The sequence below is a fragment of the Pimephales promelas genome, chromosome 24 (assembly GCF_988280905.1).
Source record: "Pimephales promelas chromosome 24, fPimPro1.hap1.1, whole genome shotgun sequence".
Lineage (NCBI taxonomy): Eukaryota > Metazoa > Chordata > Actinopteri > Cypriniformes > Leuciscidae > Pimephales > Pimephales promelas.
The window spans coordinates 6,075,610-6,093,395 of record NC_142792.1 but is presented as its reverse complement, the minus strand read 5'-3'; the positions used below and the strand labels follow the sequence as shown (position 1 = coordinate 6,093,395).

The 17,786-nt window shown below is 37.3% G+C and overlaps 2 protein-coding genes across 3 annotated transcripts; one reads left to right on the top strand and one right to left on the bottom strand.

The window, feature by feature from the left end:
• Positions 1-32: 32 nt before the first annotated feature.
• Positions 33-7,103, top strand: rsph9 (radial spoke head component 9). Of its 2 annotated transcripts, none has more exons than XM_089126740.1 (5): positions 33-2,792; positions 3,616-3,784; positions 4,200-4,329; positions 4,538-4,684; positions 5,925-6,799. In XM_089126740.1, the coding sequence occupies exons 1-5, from the start codon at positions 2,566-2,568 to the stop codon at positions 5,999-6,001; spliced, it is 750 nt and encodes a 249-aa protein (XP_088982866.1). In that variant the 5' UTR covers positions 33-2,565; the 3' UTR covers positions 6,002-6,799. The 2 variants fall into 2 exon arrangements, with proteins under 2 accessions (XP_088982866.1, XP_039523750.1); XM_039667816.2 differs by lacking the exon at positions 5,925-6,799 and adding an exon at positions 6,806-7,103 and having other exon boundaries at positions 36-2,792.
• Positions 7,104-7,202: 99 nt separating this feature from the next.
• Positions 7,203-9,517, bottom strand: mrps18a (mitochondrial ribosomal protein S18A). The gene is made up of 6 exons (XM_039667837.2): positions 9,343-9,517; positions 8,753-8,784; positions 8,256-8,360; positions 8,049-8,172; positions 7,714-7,789; positions 7,203-7,575 (listed from the first exon to the last, which is right to left on the bottom strand). Exons 1-6 carry the CDS (start codon positions 9,479-9,481, stop codon positions 7,431-7,433), a joined length of 621 nt encoding a protein of 206 aa, XP_039523771.2. The 5' UTR covers positions 9,482-9,517; the 3' UTR covers positions 7,203-7,430.
• Between the last annotated feature and the right edge of the window lie 8,269 nt (positions 9,518-17,786).

Sequence of the window (17,786 nt, the reverse complement as noted above, 5' to 3'; positions counted from 1 at the left end):
AATGTAAGGGTGAGTCAAGGAATTTTCATTTTTGGAAAAACTAACCCTGGTTCCACTGTAAAGAAAAAATGGTTTACTCTTATAGTAAACTGTAAAAAAAAATCTAAATAAAAACGGAAAAGGTAACTAGTAATTTCCTGTAACCCTAAAACACAATACAATGCATAATTTAAAACACACGGAAAACACCTGTGAATAATCTATATGGAATATTTCATCATATTAGCACAGTACATTTGACCCTATTTTACAGATAGTGTAAATAAAATAAGTTATAAGTATATAACTATAAGTTATAAGTATATAATATAAGCCCCTATACATAATTACTATAATAGCATACAAATAATGCTAAAAGGCTTTTGTATCCATGCCGGAGGCGTCTATTTACGTCAAAGTTGGGTCAAGCAGCAAAACCTAAACAGAAGTTAGTGCACCTTAATCGGTCATGTTGATTACTACCGACTGAGACTAGCATGAGACAAATCTTGTCCAAAGAATTGAAATCCAGACATCTTTACTTCATCTCCACCCTCATTTCTCTCTTCCTCTCCTCCTCATCCTCCCCTTCCTGTCTCAAATCTTCCCCCGTTCGTGGTCTTTCAGGAGGGCTTGCGCTTTGTGAGTTATAGCCCGAGGCGGGTGTGATGTTGTCGCCACTAATCTCCTGTGAATGAGGCTGTCCGTCTGTGTGCGTGTTGAACTTGTGTGCCGCTAACTCAACGGGGCCTTTGTGGCTAACCGTTCCTTGACAGCGCTGAAGTACCGTTCCTAATCACAGTAATGCAGACATACGAGTCTGCTAGTGCGCACACACACGGATCCGCTTTAAGAGAATAGAGAGTGCTAAGCACTTGACACCTGTAACGGATGTTGCTTGTCAAGGTTTTACCGTGCAGGAAAGCTTATAGCACACATGCAGTTTCCAACCTATTAATGTAAACCCAGATTTACGGTTCATCAGCTCCTGTAGGTAAATAACCTGTAGAAGAATAACAAAGTGCAGTAAACGGTAAAACTATTTGCGTTATACAAACCAGTGTGTATATTAGCCTATTATGATAATGAAATTCAAATAATATGATGACAATATAAACTGCTTAACTTGTAATAATAAATGTACTAAGTGTATGAAGTTAGAACCGCCACGATACTAACAATTTAATCCTTAAATTAAAAGGAAAATAAGAAATTATGTTTTTCCTAGAAAAAAAAAATTAAACTTTTTTTATTTATTGCATTGTATGCATTTATCTTCATGACAATTATGTAATTTCTATTTAGTGTAATGATTATTCTCATTACTGCAATACATTAATGCAAATCATCCTGGCCAGACACAATTATTAGATTTTTTTTTTAAATAGTTTTTAGTTTAATGCAGCATGAATCGAAAGCAGTTCAACAAATGCTGTCATGATGTATAAATACTTCACAAATTTATCTATATGTAAATTTGGGGATGAAATGTTCTTAATTGTTATTAAAATAGTCACAATACAAATAAATAAATAAATACAATTATTATTATTAATATATAAAACTATAATTGCCTAAATGTTTTGTTTCAATTTTGGGGTGAAATATGAATTTAGTGTAAGGGCAGTAAAACTAACTAACTTGAATAATAAATAGATATATATTTAAAATTATGATAATTTATATAATTATAAATAAACTTATGTCAATCTGATTAATCGTGATTAATCGCATTTAACTTTAAACATTTTATTTGTTTATATATATATATATATATATATATATGCACACACATGCACAGACATACAGTAGGCCTATATATAATATATATGTAAAAATATAATAATATATATTAACCTTATACAAACACAAAGTTTAATGTTAGATGCGATTAATCGACTTGACAGCACTAATAAAACTATCATTACTTTTTTTTCCATGATTTTGGGTTGAAATGTGACTTTGATAAGGTTTCTATAATGCATGTGCAAAAGCGAACTCAAACTTCCCTCGCTAGGCTCTGTTTGCTATCATCATGTGTTCACAACAGGCAGCTGACTTCTCCCGTCACCCAGGGCTGCTGTTAACAGCACAGTTCACACGTTCGGTGTGTGAAGCTGTTGGTATCACGCAGAGGGCATTAGGTCGCACAGAACACACATCCTGCCAGCTGTGTCAGATGCTTCCTGTTTGTCTCTCTCAACAGATGAAGAGCGACCGATCTGTTCATCACACATGCTAAGAAAAAATTATAAACATATATTTACATGATATTTTTAAAAAGAATATTATAAATCTATAATGTAAATATATTGCTATGTGAGCAATAAACTATTAATGTGTTTCTCAAAAGTTAATTTTCTAAGTAAGATATTTCAGTTTGTACCTCTAGTGAGCTGAGTGTCTATGAGTAGCTATAGCAACAGGCTACTAGGGCTTTTGTTTACCTTAGCAACCACAGAGTCACTGGAGAGACTGACGGTGATTAGCTTGCTAGCTGCAGCTTTCTAACAAGAAAAATAAATACATATTACTTAAATATTAATTTCAATTCTTTTGTAAATATATATTTGTCAGTGAATAGAGATGGACTCTGATTCTTTGCATTACTCTTTGGATTTAACTGCTGGTAATGGTTTGACTCTGAGCAGTGAGCAGAGAGCTGCTCTTCAAACCTCTCTGGTCATACTGAAGAGAAGTTACAAATTCAGCCGGGTTTTATTTTGGGGAAAGATTTTGGGGTTAAAATGTGACTATTTTATTGCTCAAGGTGTTGAAGAGGATGAAATGAAGGGAAAAAAGTCTTTGTACAGGTAAGAAATCATGCTTATTCTTTATATAACTGCTTGTTATTAACTCATTGTGATTGTGTATAATGCTGGGCTGTAACCACCATAGACATTTAGGGACATTTTAGATATACAAGTAAGAATGAATACATCCTTATTATTATTTGTTTTATTTATTTATTTATTTGTTTTTATTTATTCAATGAATAATTCCCCTTTAATACTTTAATTACTTAATGTTCGATACATGGTTGTGACCTTGCCTTAATGTGTTACAATTTCAATACAGTTCAATAGGTTTTATAACTCAATTCATTTTGTAGATATGATCTTTATATTAGGGCTGTACAAAAATTAATTGCGATTAATCGCATCCAAAATAAAAGTCTGTGTTTACATAATATATTTGTGTGTGCTGTATATAATTATTTTGTATATATAAATACACACACATGCATGTATATATTTAAGAAAATGTGTTATTCATATATAAAATATTTATATTTATATAATATAGATTATGTATTTTTATATATATACAGAATTTAAGCGCAAATAATTCTTAAATATATACATGCATGCATAGGTATTTATTTATACAAAATAATTATATACAGCACACACAAATATATTATGTGAAGAGAGACTTTTATTTTGGATGCGATTAATCGCAATTAATTTTTGCACAGCCCTACTTTATATATTAAATTAATTAAATATTTTATATATTTTAGTTTTGTAGTTTTTTCTCAATTCCATTATTTCTTTAATCTTTTTAGTGAGTTCTTTCTAAAATAATTTTTGATTCTGTTTGTCTGTCTTTCTATCTTTTTTAATCATTAAACAGTTTAAACTGCTTAGATTGGTACCTGCTGCCAAAAGCCACTGAGTCCATGACTGCAGACGTGGCATTAGCCGCACAGGGGCGATTCACGGGCGACCCGTCCCATGAGTACGAGCACACAGAGACACGCACTGAGGGAGAGGGGGACGAAGCCACGGAGGTAGAGGTCACGGTGAGAGGACTCGCGGACCATTGGAATACACGACACAGATGGGGCTATAATAAGCATGAGGAAACAGGAAAATAGATTCAGCTAAATTATTAAAAGCTCATCTTGGTTTATTTGGTGCATCTGCACTTCAAGATGGTGGCATGTTTGTGTCTTTTATAAAATGCAGATCTTACTTCGCTGATTTTTAGAAATCAAAGTATCTAAACATTTCGAGGGAAAGTAAAACACACGCACGCACACACAAAGCATGATGAATGTTGTGTTTATGTGGACGTGGTAATGTTTGGATGTAAAACAACTGTTATTATTTATGCGGTTTTCTGTTTATCCATGGTTTATAATGTAGTAAACATGGTAGATGGCAGGCGGCTTGTTGAATGTTTATAGAGCGACTAACATGGCTCCCTTTCTGCAGGTGAAAGTGAATGAGGCGAGTCGATTGGCCACGACCGTGTCAAACATCGATAGAGATGTGTCTGTAGTGCCACGCGGTGCATTTACAAAGAGTCCCAGTGGCAAAGTGCAGATGAACCGAAGCTTTGGAGGTATGCTTACAATCAAACCCTTAGAAGTGTTTGTATATGCTTTCCACCGGAAATCAGATGCAGCTGTGTGAATTTAAAACTAAAGTGAAATGAAATGTCACTTTGAAAAGTCACTTTCTTGTATCAGTCTTCAGTTTATCTCTTTATGTTGTCATTTATTTGAATGATCCGACCCCAGATCAGTTTTAAGTTTGGCACATGATCGCAGGTCTACATCCCACTGAAGCTGCGAAACTTCGCAACTACCTGCACTTTCGTGAACCGGTTAACCTGAAAAAGAAGTCCATCTTAGAAATGTCTGATCTGAACCCCGCTCTCGACTTCCTAGATCCTTTGAGTGAGGACATTCCCAAAGGTAATTAAAAGGAATGATCTTTCATTACCTTTATGTGGATGATTTATTCTTGATGCTGTTTTATTTCCAGGCACAATATTTTTTCTGAATGTCCTTGTGGAGGTTTCCAGTCCCCACCCTGTAATGAAACGTTGGCACTGAAGTCCGACCCCTCTTTTGCTTTAGACTTTATAATTCAAAGGTGAACAACACCTGTTAACACCACTATACTTTCCCAAAAATTATGCTGACATGAAAATTGCATTTAGGAAGTCTTAATAGTGGTGGGAAATATGAGGATGGTGCAAAAATCCTTCTGCAAAGCATCCCATGATCCCTGTTGCTGGATTTCCCTGTGTTAGTGACAGATATGATTTGGCAGCTGCCTAAGGCCGAGCGAAAGCCAAGGAGACATCTGGGGTGTTGTTCGGCAAACTATGATCCCATTGTTCTCTTTTCTTTCTGGGAAGAAGCGTTTGAGGGATTGCCATTTTCTACATCAATGATAAATTTCCCGTCTCATATATCTTGGTGTGTCTTCCTGCAATGTTTGTCATTTGGGAGTGAACTAACAAAGCAATTATTCAGAAAACTATTCGCCTGGCCATGTTGTTCTCCGCAAATGCAAGTCAGACATAAGCTTGCTGAAAGGTATTCGTCCAGCTCGCTTCATGAAGCAGACCACTACTGATTGTTTAACATCGAGTTCCTCAAGGAATATCTGGTTCTGCTGATCCTGAATCTTAACCAGATGGATTCAGATTTGTTTAACATACCGAGCAAAGCACTAGAACATCATTGAGCTTTCCTGAAAAACATGACTCTGGCATTTATGCCTCATAGAGCCCTCGGTGCAAGATTAATAGTGACCTCCTGCGAAATGTGACCTTAAAGTGTAAAGATAGTTGAGGTAGGAGAAGTCTGTGATCACCCATCAAGGCCTACGTGAGTTATAGGATAAAGAAGCATTTCCTCACAGGGAATATTGTTATCGGACTCCGATTTAGAAGCCAAATGCTGCTTTGTTGTTTCTCGGTCGAGTTTGAAGGCACAGTCACCCTACTGGAGACATGCCCAGACTTAGAAACATCTCAGCTGTTTCATTAAAGGAGGCGATCTGTCCTTTATCTCTCTCTCTCTAAGGTATAGCCCCTCACCTTTGTTTCGTCTTTAAAAACTGAAAAAGTAGAGCAGGTCTCAGACAGAAGGTATTTATCCGCCCTGCCTAACAGTTTTTCACTTTTTCCCCTTGACCAATCAGGTGGAAAAAAAACCAATCCCCTCTCAAGAAGTGCCAGAGGGGAACAGGTTCATCTGGACTTCTCAAATAGTGGGTAAAGGAGACTGGGAATGGCAGTGGTATTTACCGCTGCCCTCCTTCGGCTTCACTCGGGTTTCCTTGAATGTGGTCTGGACGAGGAAAAAGTTGTGAGACTTCTCAAGAACTTGGACAGGCAGAAATTTTTGTATAACCACATGGTTTTTAAACAAATATATAACATATTAAGCGAAATGGTTTTGTTCAGTGTTGATGGAAGTATCTTGTCTGATCTTGCCAGTCTTATCTAATATCTAATTTCTCGGACGAGAAAATCGAATTACCACACATTTTTCTCAAAAGCTTTTCTTACTAGCATAATGTCATGGTCGTGTATTTTGATGAGCTCTCTATAGAACTGCAGTCTGTTAAATATTTGGACTCATAATAAGTCGAAGAGTCACAATGGACATTTTTGTAGACTTTTGAGTGTTTTAGGTTAAACACTGTTAGCAGTTAATGTTCGGAGCTGCAGTTCAAACACAGACTTCATTGGCACGGGGCTTTGCGGTACTGGGCACGAGCCAATGTCGGCAGCTGGATACAGGGGCCACCCAGACAGAAAGACCCCAGAACGCCTCTTCTTTATACACTGCTGTGATGATAGTTATCCATAACTGAGCCAACTCTCTATCACACCACTTTCTTCTCCCGACTTTACTCTGCTGCTGTCACACTATCAGAGTCTGGATTCTGTCAATTGTTAGGTTTAATGGTTTAAAATTCAGGTTCAGTTTATGCAAAATGCTTTTTGCTCTTTGATCTTGCACAGTAGGATAATTCTAGTCATTTTTTTTTTCATACTTTGTTTGTTCTTCATGCAGGGTCATGGAGCCTGCAGCTTGAGCGGGGCGGCACTGTGTGTGTATTACGCAGTTTGCTCTGGTTGGGTCTCACCTCCTTCCATGTTCCTCAGACCCCTCAGCATGGGTACATCTACATGGGAGATGGACTTATAAACCTGGACCTGCCCTTCATGTTATAGCAGCCAAACTATCTCCTTGTTTTTGGTGCCACATTTTAAAGACAGCACAAGTTATTGTGTAATCAACTCTGTGGCCTTACATTCACTGTAATTTTCTTTCAGTCAAGAAAACATAAACACGTCAACATGTTTGGAAAGTTGGAGTTGCGTTGGTGTTTCAACCCTTAAAGCAGACACGAAAGTGTACCTTGCTTTCTCTCTGGCAGAAACACATGCACACTTAGTAACAGCTGCTATTGAGGTAAACAACCATTTTATTTGCACATCTGCCTTTCCAAATCAGACACTGGGAAGGGTAACCAAAATCAGAGGGATGAACAAAGATGTTTCAGTGCTCTCTGGTTCATCAATTTACAGTCTTTTTGAGGCAATGAACTACATGAAAAGGTGCAAATTCTTTGCCATTGATCCTCTCTGTCCCATAAAGGAAGTCACTGTTTCAATTGGGTAAACAGCTCTGTACATCATTGCTTTATGTACAGTGGTTTAGGGCCGTATCTGACGTTGTTTTTCAGGGCGGGATGTCCGACATTCATTCTCTTCTTACACCATTTCAGCCCTTTCTTGAAGATGGGCTTCACAGACTTCACAGAGTAACGTGTCAGATACCTGAAAAAGACCGTAAGAGACAGTTAGACTTGTGGGAGGCACCCAATATAAAAAAAGGCACAAGCAAATATGGCTCATCAAATGTGTGACATTATAAAGCGCTATTTGGTGCTGTTGTGGCATCTGAGGTGATCGTACCGGTTGAGAGGTGGGTTGGGTTTAGGTTTTGGAACATGGCCTTCAGGTAAGGGGGGTTTATGATCTGGTAGGAGACCTAGAAAAAAATAGTAGCTGACTTATTGTAATTATTAATATGTACATCAAAACAGATAAGGGTAGTGATGCTTAAATCAAGATATTTTTAAATGTTTGTTAAAGGGAAAGTGTATATCTGACTGGCTACCATAAAACCATTATAGATGTTGTATTACATCCATTTTATTGAAATTGACACTGACAACTGACTGTTTTCACACAACAAATAGGGTAACATCAGATTAAGTCCAATCTCTTAAATGAAAGTTCCAACTCACCTGCCCGATGGGCCATCTGTACACAAATTGCTATCTTGTTATGTTCCTGAGCACAGAGGCCTGTAATGCGCCGGGGAAGCATCCCGCCATCTGAACGAATGAACTGACTAAGTAACAGCACGTCCTGCATCATGTATGAGAATAAGAGAGACAAGTCTTAAAGATAATGAGATACAGGTAATGGTTTACACATGTGCAAGCACTTACGGTGTAGTTGTATTTGTTCTGCAGGTTCCATCTGTAGATAGGACAGGCAGCTTTGGGATTGGGAGGTTGTAGTTGTGCCGATGTAGGCTCTATAACACCTTCAATCTGAGAAAATAGTGAAAAAATATGCATTATATTTTAGGCCTGGTTTCACAGAGAGGGCTTAGATTAAGCCAGGATTAGGCCCGTGTTTTAGAGAAAACAAAACATTACTGGTTTGCATCTTGAGACAAAACAATGGCACTGACATATTTTAAGAAATGTCAGTGCAAATTGCTATCAGTAAAAACAGCTCAAAAATGCATTTTAGTTTGGGACTAGGCTTAAATCCCGTGTGTGAAACCGGGACTAGCATAATTGCTGGTTCAATCCAAAGAAGAGATGAGACAGACAGTTCTATTCTGGAAGCTTGAAGGACCATCATTGCAACTGGAATATTGTTTTGTTTATTTCATGATAAATTGCTTTCTAAAATGTGCATCTGGGACGCTACTTACAACTGTTGTTTTGCCCTCCTTGTTCTCCACCACTGTGAAACACAAAATGCACAAGAATTTATAACACCCCATGATGCAGCAGACATTCAGAATGACACAGAAGTAAACTTCTTGCTTTGATAGCATTAGAGAATGCAATTCAAAATGTAAAAACTGCTTTTATTTTGCATTCTTCTAATTTATAGGGTTGTTTTTTTTTTTTTTGGATAGAAATTATGTTAATCGGCAAAACTGCGTAAAACGTTAGGTTGATAAATCAACTTAATTTCTTTGTATTTTTATACGTCAACGTATTATTCTAATAACAACATGCATTCTGGAAAGTCTGTGCAAAACCCATTGATTATTTGATTAACTTAGTGGCTTAAAATTGTGTAGATAGAATGTTATGTCTTATGTCCTAGACGTAATAATATGTCTTTAAAATGTTCTATTGTATTTCAATTCAATAAACTTAATTGTTCTATTATATCGCAGATTTTCAAGATGCGCTCATGCTTTAAAGCAGCACTAAGTTAGATATAATTATAATATAATACATAAAGAGGACGATGCTATCATGTCTCGAAATCATACTCCAGTAAACTCACCATGTCTAAGTCCGCGACACGACACACTACCCAAAAAAGAGAACTGTGGTATCCTCTGAAATAAGCCCTTGTTGATGATATCGCTTTGGACGGACCTCAGCACTGTCCTTGCGGACTGCACAACACAGCGCGCCGCCATTATCAGACAGTCGTTTCCTGGTTAATTACGCATTTCCGCCTCCTTGTGAAACGTGAGTGGAGCGCCAGTGTTGTGTGGCGGCGTTTGGCGGTTAATGCAAATTCGTCATCCTAGGAAATAATTCATTAAGTAACTTAACGTCTTGTACTTTGTTTCTGAACGCTTTGTGAGGTGTGAATAACATTAATAAAACCCTGCTCCATTTCACTAGCTTTCGTTTTTAACTTACGCGGTTTATTTCATTTTACAGGAGTACCTTAAGCACCAGGTAAACACACGTTTAACAGTTAACGTTTTAAAACAATTAATTACTAAACTACATTTATTAAGATTAATTACGATCTTTTTGTGCAGATATGGCATTCATTACAGTTTGTCAAACTGACTGACGATGTATTTTCTGGGAGAACCATCTAGACGAGCAGATGTCAGTTAACTTAAAGGTAGGCTAAGTTAAGGTGAGTTGATGACTTGTAAACAGACTGTATTTTGTAAGTGTGGCATTATTTGACATTGCAATATATTTTTAATTCAAATTTATTGTATATTGCTTTAATGAGAAAAGAGAAAACTGAAATAAAAAAATAAAAACAGCTTAAACAGATTAGCAAAGGTAGATTTAGTAGAGGTACATTGCTTACATGTTTTACATTCACTGTGTTCAGAGAAACAGGTGTGGAGATACGAATAAGTTGACCACAATTACTGATAGCATTAGTAAGATTACTTTTATAATTTGATTTAAACACAGTAAGCTATAACCATGTGTAGCCCAGTTTTTGCTTTTGCAACAGTTAAAGACCTTGTGCTTATCATGAATTTAGTGGAGGCAAAATCTTCTGTAAGAGCAGATTTAGCTACAGTAACAGACGCTTACGTTAAGTTAAATATCTTATCTACTGTCTACTAGCACCACATGAATCAAGACAATTCAAAGAAATTAAAAAAGGTTAAGGTGAAGAATTAACTCGTTTTATCTGACTAGATATCTTTCAGGAGCAATAAACATTGTGCTGTGATTTGTATTCACAATAGAGTATAAAGGCACTTTGTGGTGATGCAGTGATTTATTCACATACTATCTGTCACCAGTCATGGACTTTTTAATTGTTATTTATTACAGTTTTATTTATTAGACTTTTTATTACAGTTACCAAACTGCACCTTCATAACTAGACTTAAGCATCCATCAATGTCTAAGTGAAAGTTCTGAAAGTCATTCATGAATTCAAATCAAGTTTTATGTAGTTTGATCTAGACAGATTGAAGTTGATTTACAGTGTTGCTTTCATTAAAACATCTCATATAAACTTACCAGAGATTTACAGATGTAAGATTGTCACTGTTTCTAATACTGGAAACAATTGTGTCTCTGAATGTTTTTGAATTGCTTTTTAATATGAATACTTTTCATAAATCGTATTAATTTGAATCCGACAGAGCAAAAAGGTTGGACTCAAATTACAGTTTAGGTATGAGGCAAGACTTCACTCTGAATTTATGGGGACTGTGTGGTCTGGAAATGCTTTTCTTCCAGATGTTTTCAGATTTTCACAGTGTGTAAAATTCATTGATTTGTATGCTTGGAGAGGGGAATAACCTCAAATATATCTACAGTGTCTTGATTGGAAATGATATAATAAATAAACATATAATATGTGTTGATATGAGACGTTTTTTAGACATTAAGCCTGAAGTGGAGTTTTAGTTTCAAACACCCTGAAGCAGTTAAACAATGATGTAGACAAACTGTAAAAATCCCTAACTACCTTCAGAAGACCTTCAGAAAAAATGACAGAGCTCAACGACACAGGAACATGTCCTGACATTCTCTTACAGTGTTTGAGATGCAGGTGTTTTGCCTTGAGTTTTTGTTATTTGATTGCGATTGTAGAATCTTTGCTGACCCCCTATGTCCCTCATGTAAACAGACTTTCACAAAACATGTAGATTAGGAGACAGTGAGACAGGCATTATGTGATTATGCATGTGGATGCTACATATATTGACATCAAGGAGTTTTCATTTTGTTCAGTTTTCTTTTTATTATAAGCTGAATTGTGTTGGTTGAAAAGAAAAACCTCTAGACAGAAAAGGCAGTCTTACTGATGGTAGGTGATAAAATGGCTCATAGATTTGCTCATCATCTTGGTGTAATCTCACAAAGAAAGGCCTTTTTGTGCGTTTGTAAAATTACGTAAAAAGCCTTCTCATTTATCTCTCCTCACTTTTAAGGGAACCGCGAATGCCTGACCACCTTATTCACAGTCCTTGGCAAATATCTCAGTAGTACTGATGGAAATGGATGTTAACAAAGTCGTCTCTTTAGTGAACAAGCACATAAATTCACACGGATAGTTATTGGCCATTACACTGGCGCCCCTTGATCTGGTGGACCTTTTGAATTTCTGGCAGCTTCGCTAAAGTTATTGGTGTGTTGAATAATAGGCTCCTCTTGTACTTTCACACAAAACAGTCGATTAGAGAGCTCTTATGGGGTTGTTGAAGCCCTCTGGTTGTTGTTATTATGTCTGTCCATCTTGATTTACTGATGTAGGTGATGTAGTGTGTATCACTGAAAGAGGGCAGATCTCTTAAAAATAAAGGGAACTTCGAAGAGATTTCACGCAAAGACTTTCAGATTCATGACGACATATCTTGGGAGCAGAATTTGAGGAAAATTGTGGGAAACCTTTTCAATAACCCCCCAATGCTGTTTAATGAGAGGAATCTTTTGAAAAACATAAAAGACTGGAAATAGTGTTTGTTGTTTAATAATACTTATATTATATTAGTATCGTGTGCCAAGTCCCGATTAGAGCCCGACCGATAAAGGATTTTGAAGGCCGATACCGATACAAATATTTTGGGTTTTAAAATCGGGTATTCCGATATATCGGCCGATATTTTTTTTGCATAAAATATTGTTGGATTTTACACATGTGTAAAAGAAAAGCTAACTTTTCTGCACAAGGTACGTTTGATACTTTTTCTCTATGTCTAAATGTTCACTCCTCGCAAGTATAACTTACATTTTACAATGCAGGGACTGTAACTAGAGATATGCTAGTTATAAATACAGTAATCATTACTTTCTTTAGGCAGAAAAAGTTCATTGTGGTTTCCAAGCTCATTAATGTTAACGTTAGCGGTCTTCCACTGATAATAGTGGTATTAGCTATAGCTTTGTGGTTAGCTAGTCTATGATGAGCCATAATTTAGCAATAGATGACATCATACTGCAAATTGTAAAACATACATTTTCAATATAACAGGCCAAGGAGAGATGATTGAAGCGTGTTTCATCTGTTTTTATTTTTTAAATATTTATTTATCGGCCATTATAGCCGCCGATACCGATATTTTGGAAAATGCCTAATATCGGCCGATAATATCGATCTGGCTCTAGTCCCGATGATATAAGAGCGTCTGTAACAGTAATGCAATCAGAATTGGGACATCTGTTAATCTTGAATTTCACCCATAATTTAAGAGCAGTAGTCAAAAGTTTGCCTATTTTGGGATCCAGAAAGTGATAGGGCTTTCTGATCATGTTTTTGTGTGTGTGTTGTGTTGGTTGTGTTGCACAAAGCAGGCTTTGTTTCTCCAAACTCATTCTTTTGGTCATTAACACTTCAGTGGTCACATTCCTTGACAAAAGAGCTGTACAAAAATGGCATGTAAAGTGTCTGACCATCTTCTCATGGGCTTTGATATTCAAATGAAATGTGTAACTCCCTAAATAGCATCTGATCCAAGTGTGGACTGATGGGGATAAATCAGATCACTTTCAGAAGATGAAAAGAATGCTTCTGACGTCCCTACAGACAGAGATGGAGGACAATGGCTCCATGTTGATTCAGTGTCACTGTGAGAAGTTATGGGTGTGCGCTGGAGGTTAGCACCACAGAAACATGTAGGGGGTGACGAGCTTGACTGCAGGAAGAGCCATGTAGAGGTCATAGACGATATGAAAGTGCTGATGCAGACAGTAACATTGCCTCGAGAATAAGAGCACTGGTCAGAAGGAAGTCATCCTTATCCTGTATTGTGGTCATAGATAAGCCATCCACAATATGAATACTATGCATTTGGATTTGTCTCGCTGTTTATGGATTGTGCTGTTTGACTGTTTGTATGCAGTCTAGTAAAAATACCAGTGCAAATACTCATGTAGGCTCACTGTCTGACTTTGGTATTTTCCAAATTACCCAAGTTGAAAAGCCCCTGTAATTCAATTAACCCTTCCTCACACCCTCCCTCCCTGCCCTTGCTCTCCATCACTCTCTCTCTCTCTTTTTCCCATTCCCTTTCTTCTCTGCTCCCACACTGAAGCCAGGCGGCTGGAGAGGCTCTGGGTGTACGTGCAGAGTGGCAGAGGCTCTACTCAAAGAATCAATGCGCTTTTGGAAAAGCCTCAGGAGATTCAGGCCTCTCCATGTCCCCGTTCTTTCTCTTTCTGCCCAGACTCTTCACATCCGCCAGCTTCTATCCTCATGTGCCCTTTTCATTCTCTCACTTCCTCTCTCTTTCTGTCTGTCTCCCTCTCTCCACCTTTCTCTAGTTCAGGCAAATATATGCGTACGCTTCGGCCCCATTAGCGTTAATGTCATGCAAGGTGCATCCAAGTCAACACAATGACTGATAGACTCCCGAGAGCTTGTAGTGCAGGAAAGGAAACATTCAGCTTTTTCTTTGTCTTTTACACTTTGTGATTGAGATTCAGTGTAGAGGAAATGTAAAGTTAGTTGATAAGTTGTTTCTACGACAGCTCTCTGACACACGGTGTAACGCATATCCTAATTCCTCGCTTAATTTTGTTCACTCCTTGCTGCCAAGCATTATATCAGTGAACAATATGATAGGCGACAGATAGTCGACCCTGACTCTAGGGCGATTTAGAGTCGAGGAATTGACTCTTTTGGAGGCGACTCCCCATCACTAAGTAAGCAATACATGACTCAGCCCCGCTTTTAAATGTGGTTGTCACTCCTGAAACTTTAAAGTGTGTATGGGCCCTTAGAGATATTGTGAGATATATGATTAACACCTAAATACTGAAAAAAAGGTTTAGAATATCTCTTCCCTGTTACTACTTCTTTTACACCATGCATGAATCTACTTTAACTCAGACTTTGAAATATATTTAGAGTAGGTGTTTGAGTTGCGATTCTCGTGACACCCCCTATGTCAAATGTGGCTTTCAGAGGGAATGAGCCCCTGCCATGAAGATGATATCACTTGTCGTTTTCTCACTGTCACTATCAGTCCTGTTCCCCTGTTGAATTATTTGCACGACCATGTGCGTATCATAATCCACCCACTGGCCGCTGGGTAGCTTTCAGTAATAAATGTGGCCCTGAAAAGTGTTTTGACATTTGAGTAGCACTAGATGAATTGCAATAGATAAAAAAAATATTAATGTAACATCTGCAAACAAAAAATGTGAGATATTATCTCCCAGATTTTTAAGTCTTAAGTGTCCAAATGCATTTCAGGATTATAGCCTGCATTACTTAACTGACTTGCTGTGGAAACCTCAGGTGTGTTTACCTTTTACTGTTGTGCTTAAACTGTCCAATAGGGGGTAGTATAATTGTTAGAGAAAAAGCTTGCGCTAAACATTGCATTGTGAAAATCTTTGACTGTCTACAGATTCATGTGGACTGGGAGATGTGCCAGATAGGAGACATTTGGGGAAAAAACTGAGTAATATTGCAATCATATATAATGTTTTTGAATTAACATAAGATACATTTTATTCTAAACACACTCCAAGAGAAGAGCTAGTCTAAACTATAAGTATCTTTAGCACTATAAAGGGAGTATGTGATGCTAGCCTGGAAAGTATGTGCTTCGATAAGAAATGTTCCTGTTGACAGGCTCATAAGTTAAAAGGTGAAATGTATGATTTTATTAATGCATCATTGTTCTTGTTATCCAGATGACCTTCTTTAGCCCCCAATTTATCATTCTTAAGTCAACACAATTAAAAAATCCTAGAAACAGTCTACAGTTTGTAAGCCTGAAGGACACTCCATTCACATAGTTACAGCGCATTGTGTGTGTCTAGGGGGGAATTCTGTGAAAAACCCCTATGCCCTGTTCTCTGCTCAGTTGGGGGTCATTCACTGTCAAAGACTTGAGACTGTCTCCTTCAGCTTCTCTGTCAGCGTAGAGAGGAAAAGCAGGTAATCAAGAGCTTCTTTAGTCTGAAGTATAGGCCTAATTAGAAGACACTCTTAAGAAATTTGAGGAAAAACAAGGTATTAAGCTACAAAGGTCAGATCCCATCATCTTAATGTACCTTTATGTGCACAGACAAACTGTAGGACGTTCTTCAGTATAGAAAGAATAACTTAAAAACATTTCAGTTTTTGTGAATCAATGTTATGAGATGACTTAAACATGTACTGGGAAGTAGGGCTGCACGATTATGACAAAAATCATAATTGTCGATTATTTCCTTGAAATTGTAATTGCGATTATTAATTACGATTATCACAATTTACATTGAATGATGTTTTGAACAGCTTTATGCCATTGTTCGAAGTGACTGCATGCAAATTGTTATATCAAAATAAAACAGCTGAAAACTCCTGAAAAACTTTCAATGCTTTTCTATGGTTTAAAGTAACACCAGTAACTTTTCCTCTTCGGTCGCCCTACTGGTTGGAAACGAAATTGTCCATTGCCGCTGTCGTAAATAATTTTGCCTACCGTCGCAAGCATGCACGCTCGCCGTTTATCCAGCACCGGCTTTAGAATGAACGATGTCCACAGACAAGGTAGAGTATGTTACATGAATTCATGAAAGGATGACCCAGACAGCAAACTGACATTGAATCAACGTGGAAACGACGTCTCTCATGACATTGAAACAACGTTGATTTTGCTCATCGAATTAACGTTGAACCAACGTCAGACGCGGCATTCTTCAAAGCTAAATGAAAATCGAAAATTGGTTTGCTTTCATAACGTTGAAACAACACGTTGATTTCAAGTTGATTTTCCGTTAGTTTTGAAAGAATGACGCGTCTGACGTTGGTTCAACGTTAATTCGATGAGCAAAACAATGTCAGATCAACGTTGTTTCGATGTCATATTTCCACGTTGATTCAATGTCAGTCTGCTATCTGGGGATGTATTGCGACATCAGAAACGAAGCAAACGAAATAATGACTATTGTAGTGCTTGATGTAAAGCAGTCGAATTTTGTACTGTGGTCGGGTTTCTACCTGAAACCCGAAGTTACATAGTGCCAGTAAAATTGATACAGACCTCGTCAGGCGACGGCAGAAGTGCCTTTCACCCTGTTACGACTTGATGAACCACTGATAAGATTTTGGAAACATTATTTTAAGTAAACAATGTTAGATAGTGTTGCTTTAATGCTAATTATAATTATAATGTTACACTAACTAAAATTAAAACAATGGGGAAAAAAACCCTTAAGATAAGCTGTAAAAAAACACATTTTAAGCACACAGAATAATGTAAGTGGACTTTTTATAATTGTGCCTTTGAACGATTACATAATTGTGGCATCCATAATTGTAATCGCGATTACAAATTCGATTAATTGTGCAGCCCTACTGGGAAGTATGTAAATCATCAGAGTTTGACATTAAAGCACAAATGGTTTACCTCACCTTTGGACACATTTTAACCGCTGAGCTAGTAATCATGTAAATGCAACTTGACTAACTACACTGATATTGGTCCTGATATTGTGTTACATACAAGAAGATGTAGTCATTGTTGAGACTAACTTCCGCCCACCAAGGGAGTTGTCCAACAAGAGCAGAAGATTGAAGAGTAGTTTTTTGAGATTCCCTGGGCTTGAGTTTTAGTATGCCACCTGTTCAATGTTTTCCTTTCAGTCATTGTGCAAATCTGCACAAATTTCTCTGCATCGTATGGACCATTAAACTTATACCAGGCTTCTGTGGGTACCCACCCTACATTGTGTATTTTCAGAGTTAGCCTCATGTTTTAAACCTTTTCGTGTATCAAGATATTTTGATAATATTAGTTTGAAGCACTGAGGGAAGACTGACATTGAGGTGAACCCTACTGTGTTCGGTCTGTGGGGTTTGTTTAGCTGCTTTTGAGGAAGAGGCGCAAGTATTTGGTTTTTCCTCTCTTGCATACTGCCTCCTAAGGATTTCTATCCATCCAAGCAAAGCTCAGTTGAAGCAGAACATTTTCTAGGACTAGACATTGCCAAGCGGTTGGCATCATGCTGCTTGAAGAATCTCCTTTATGTTTACTTTTCGTATTCGCTTTGGCAAGTGGTCTGCAT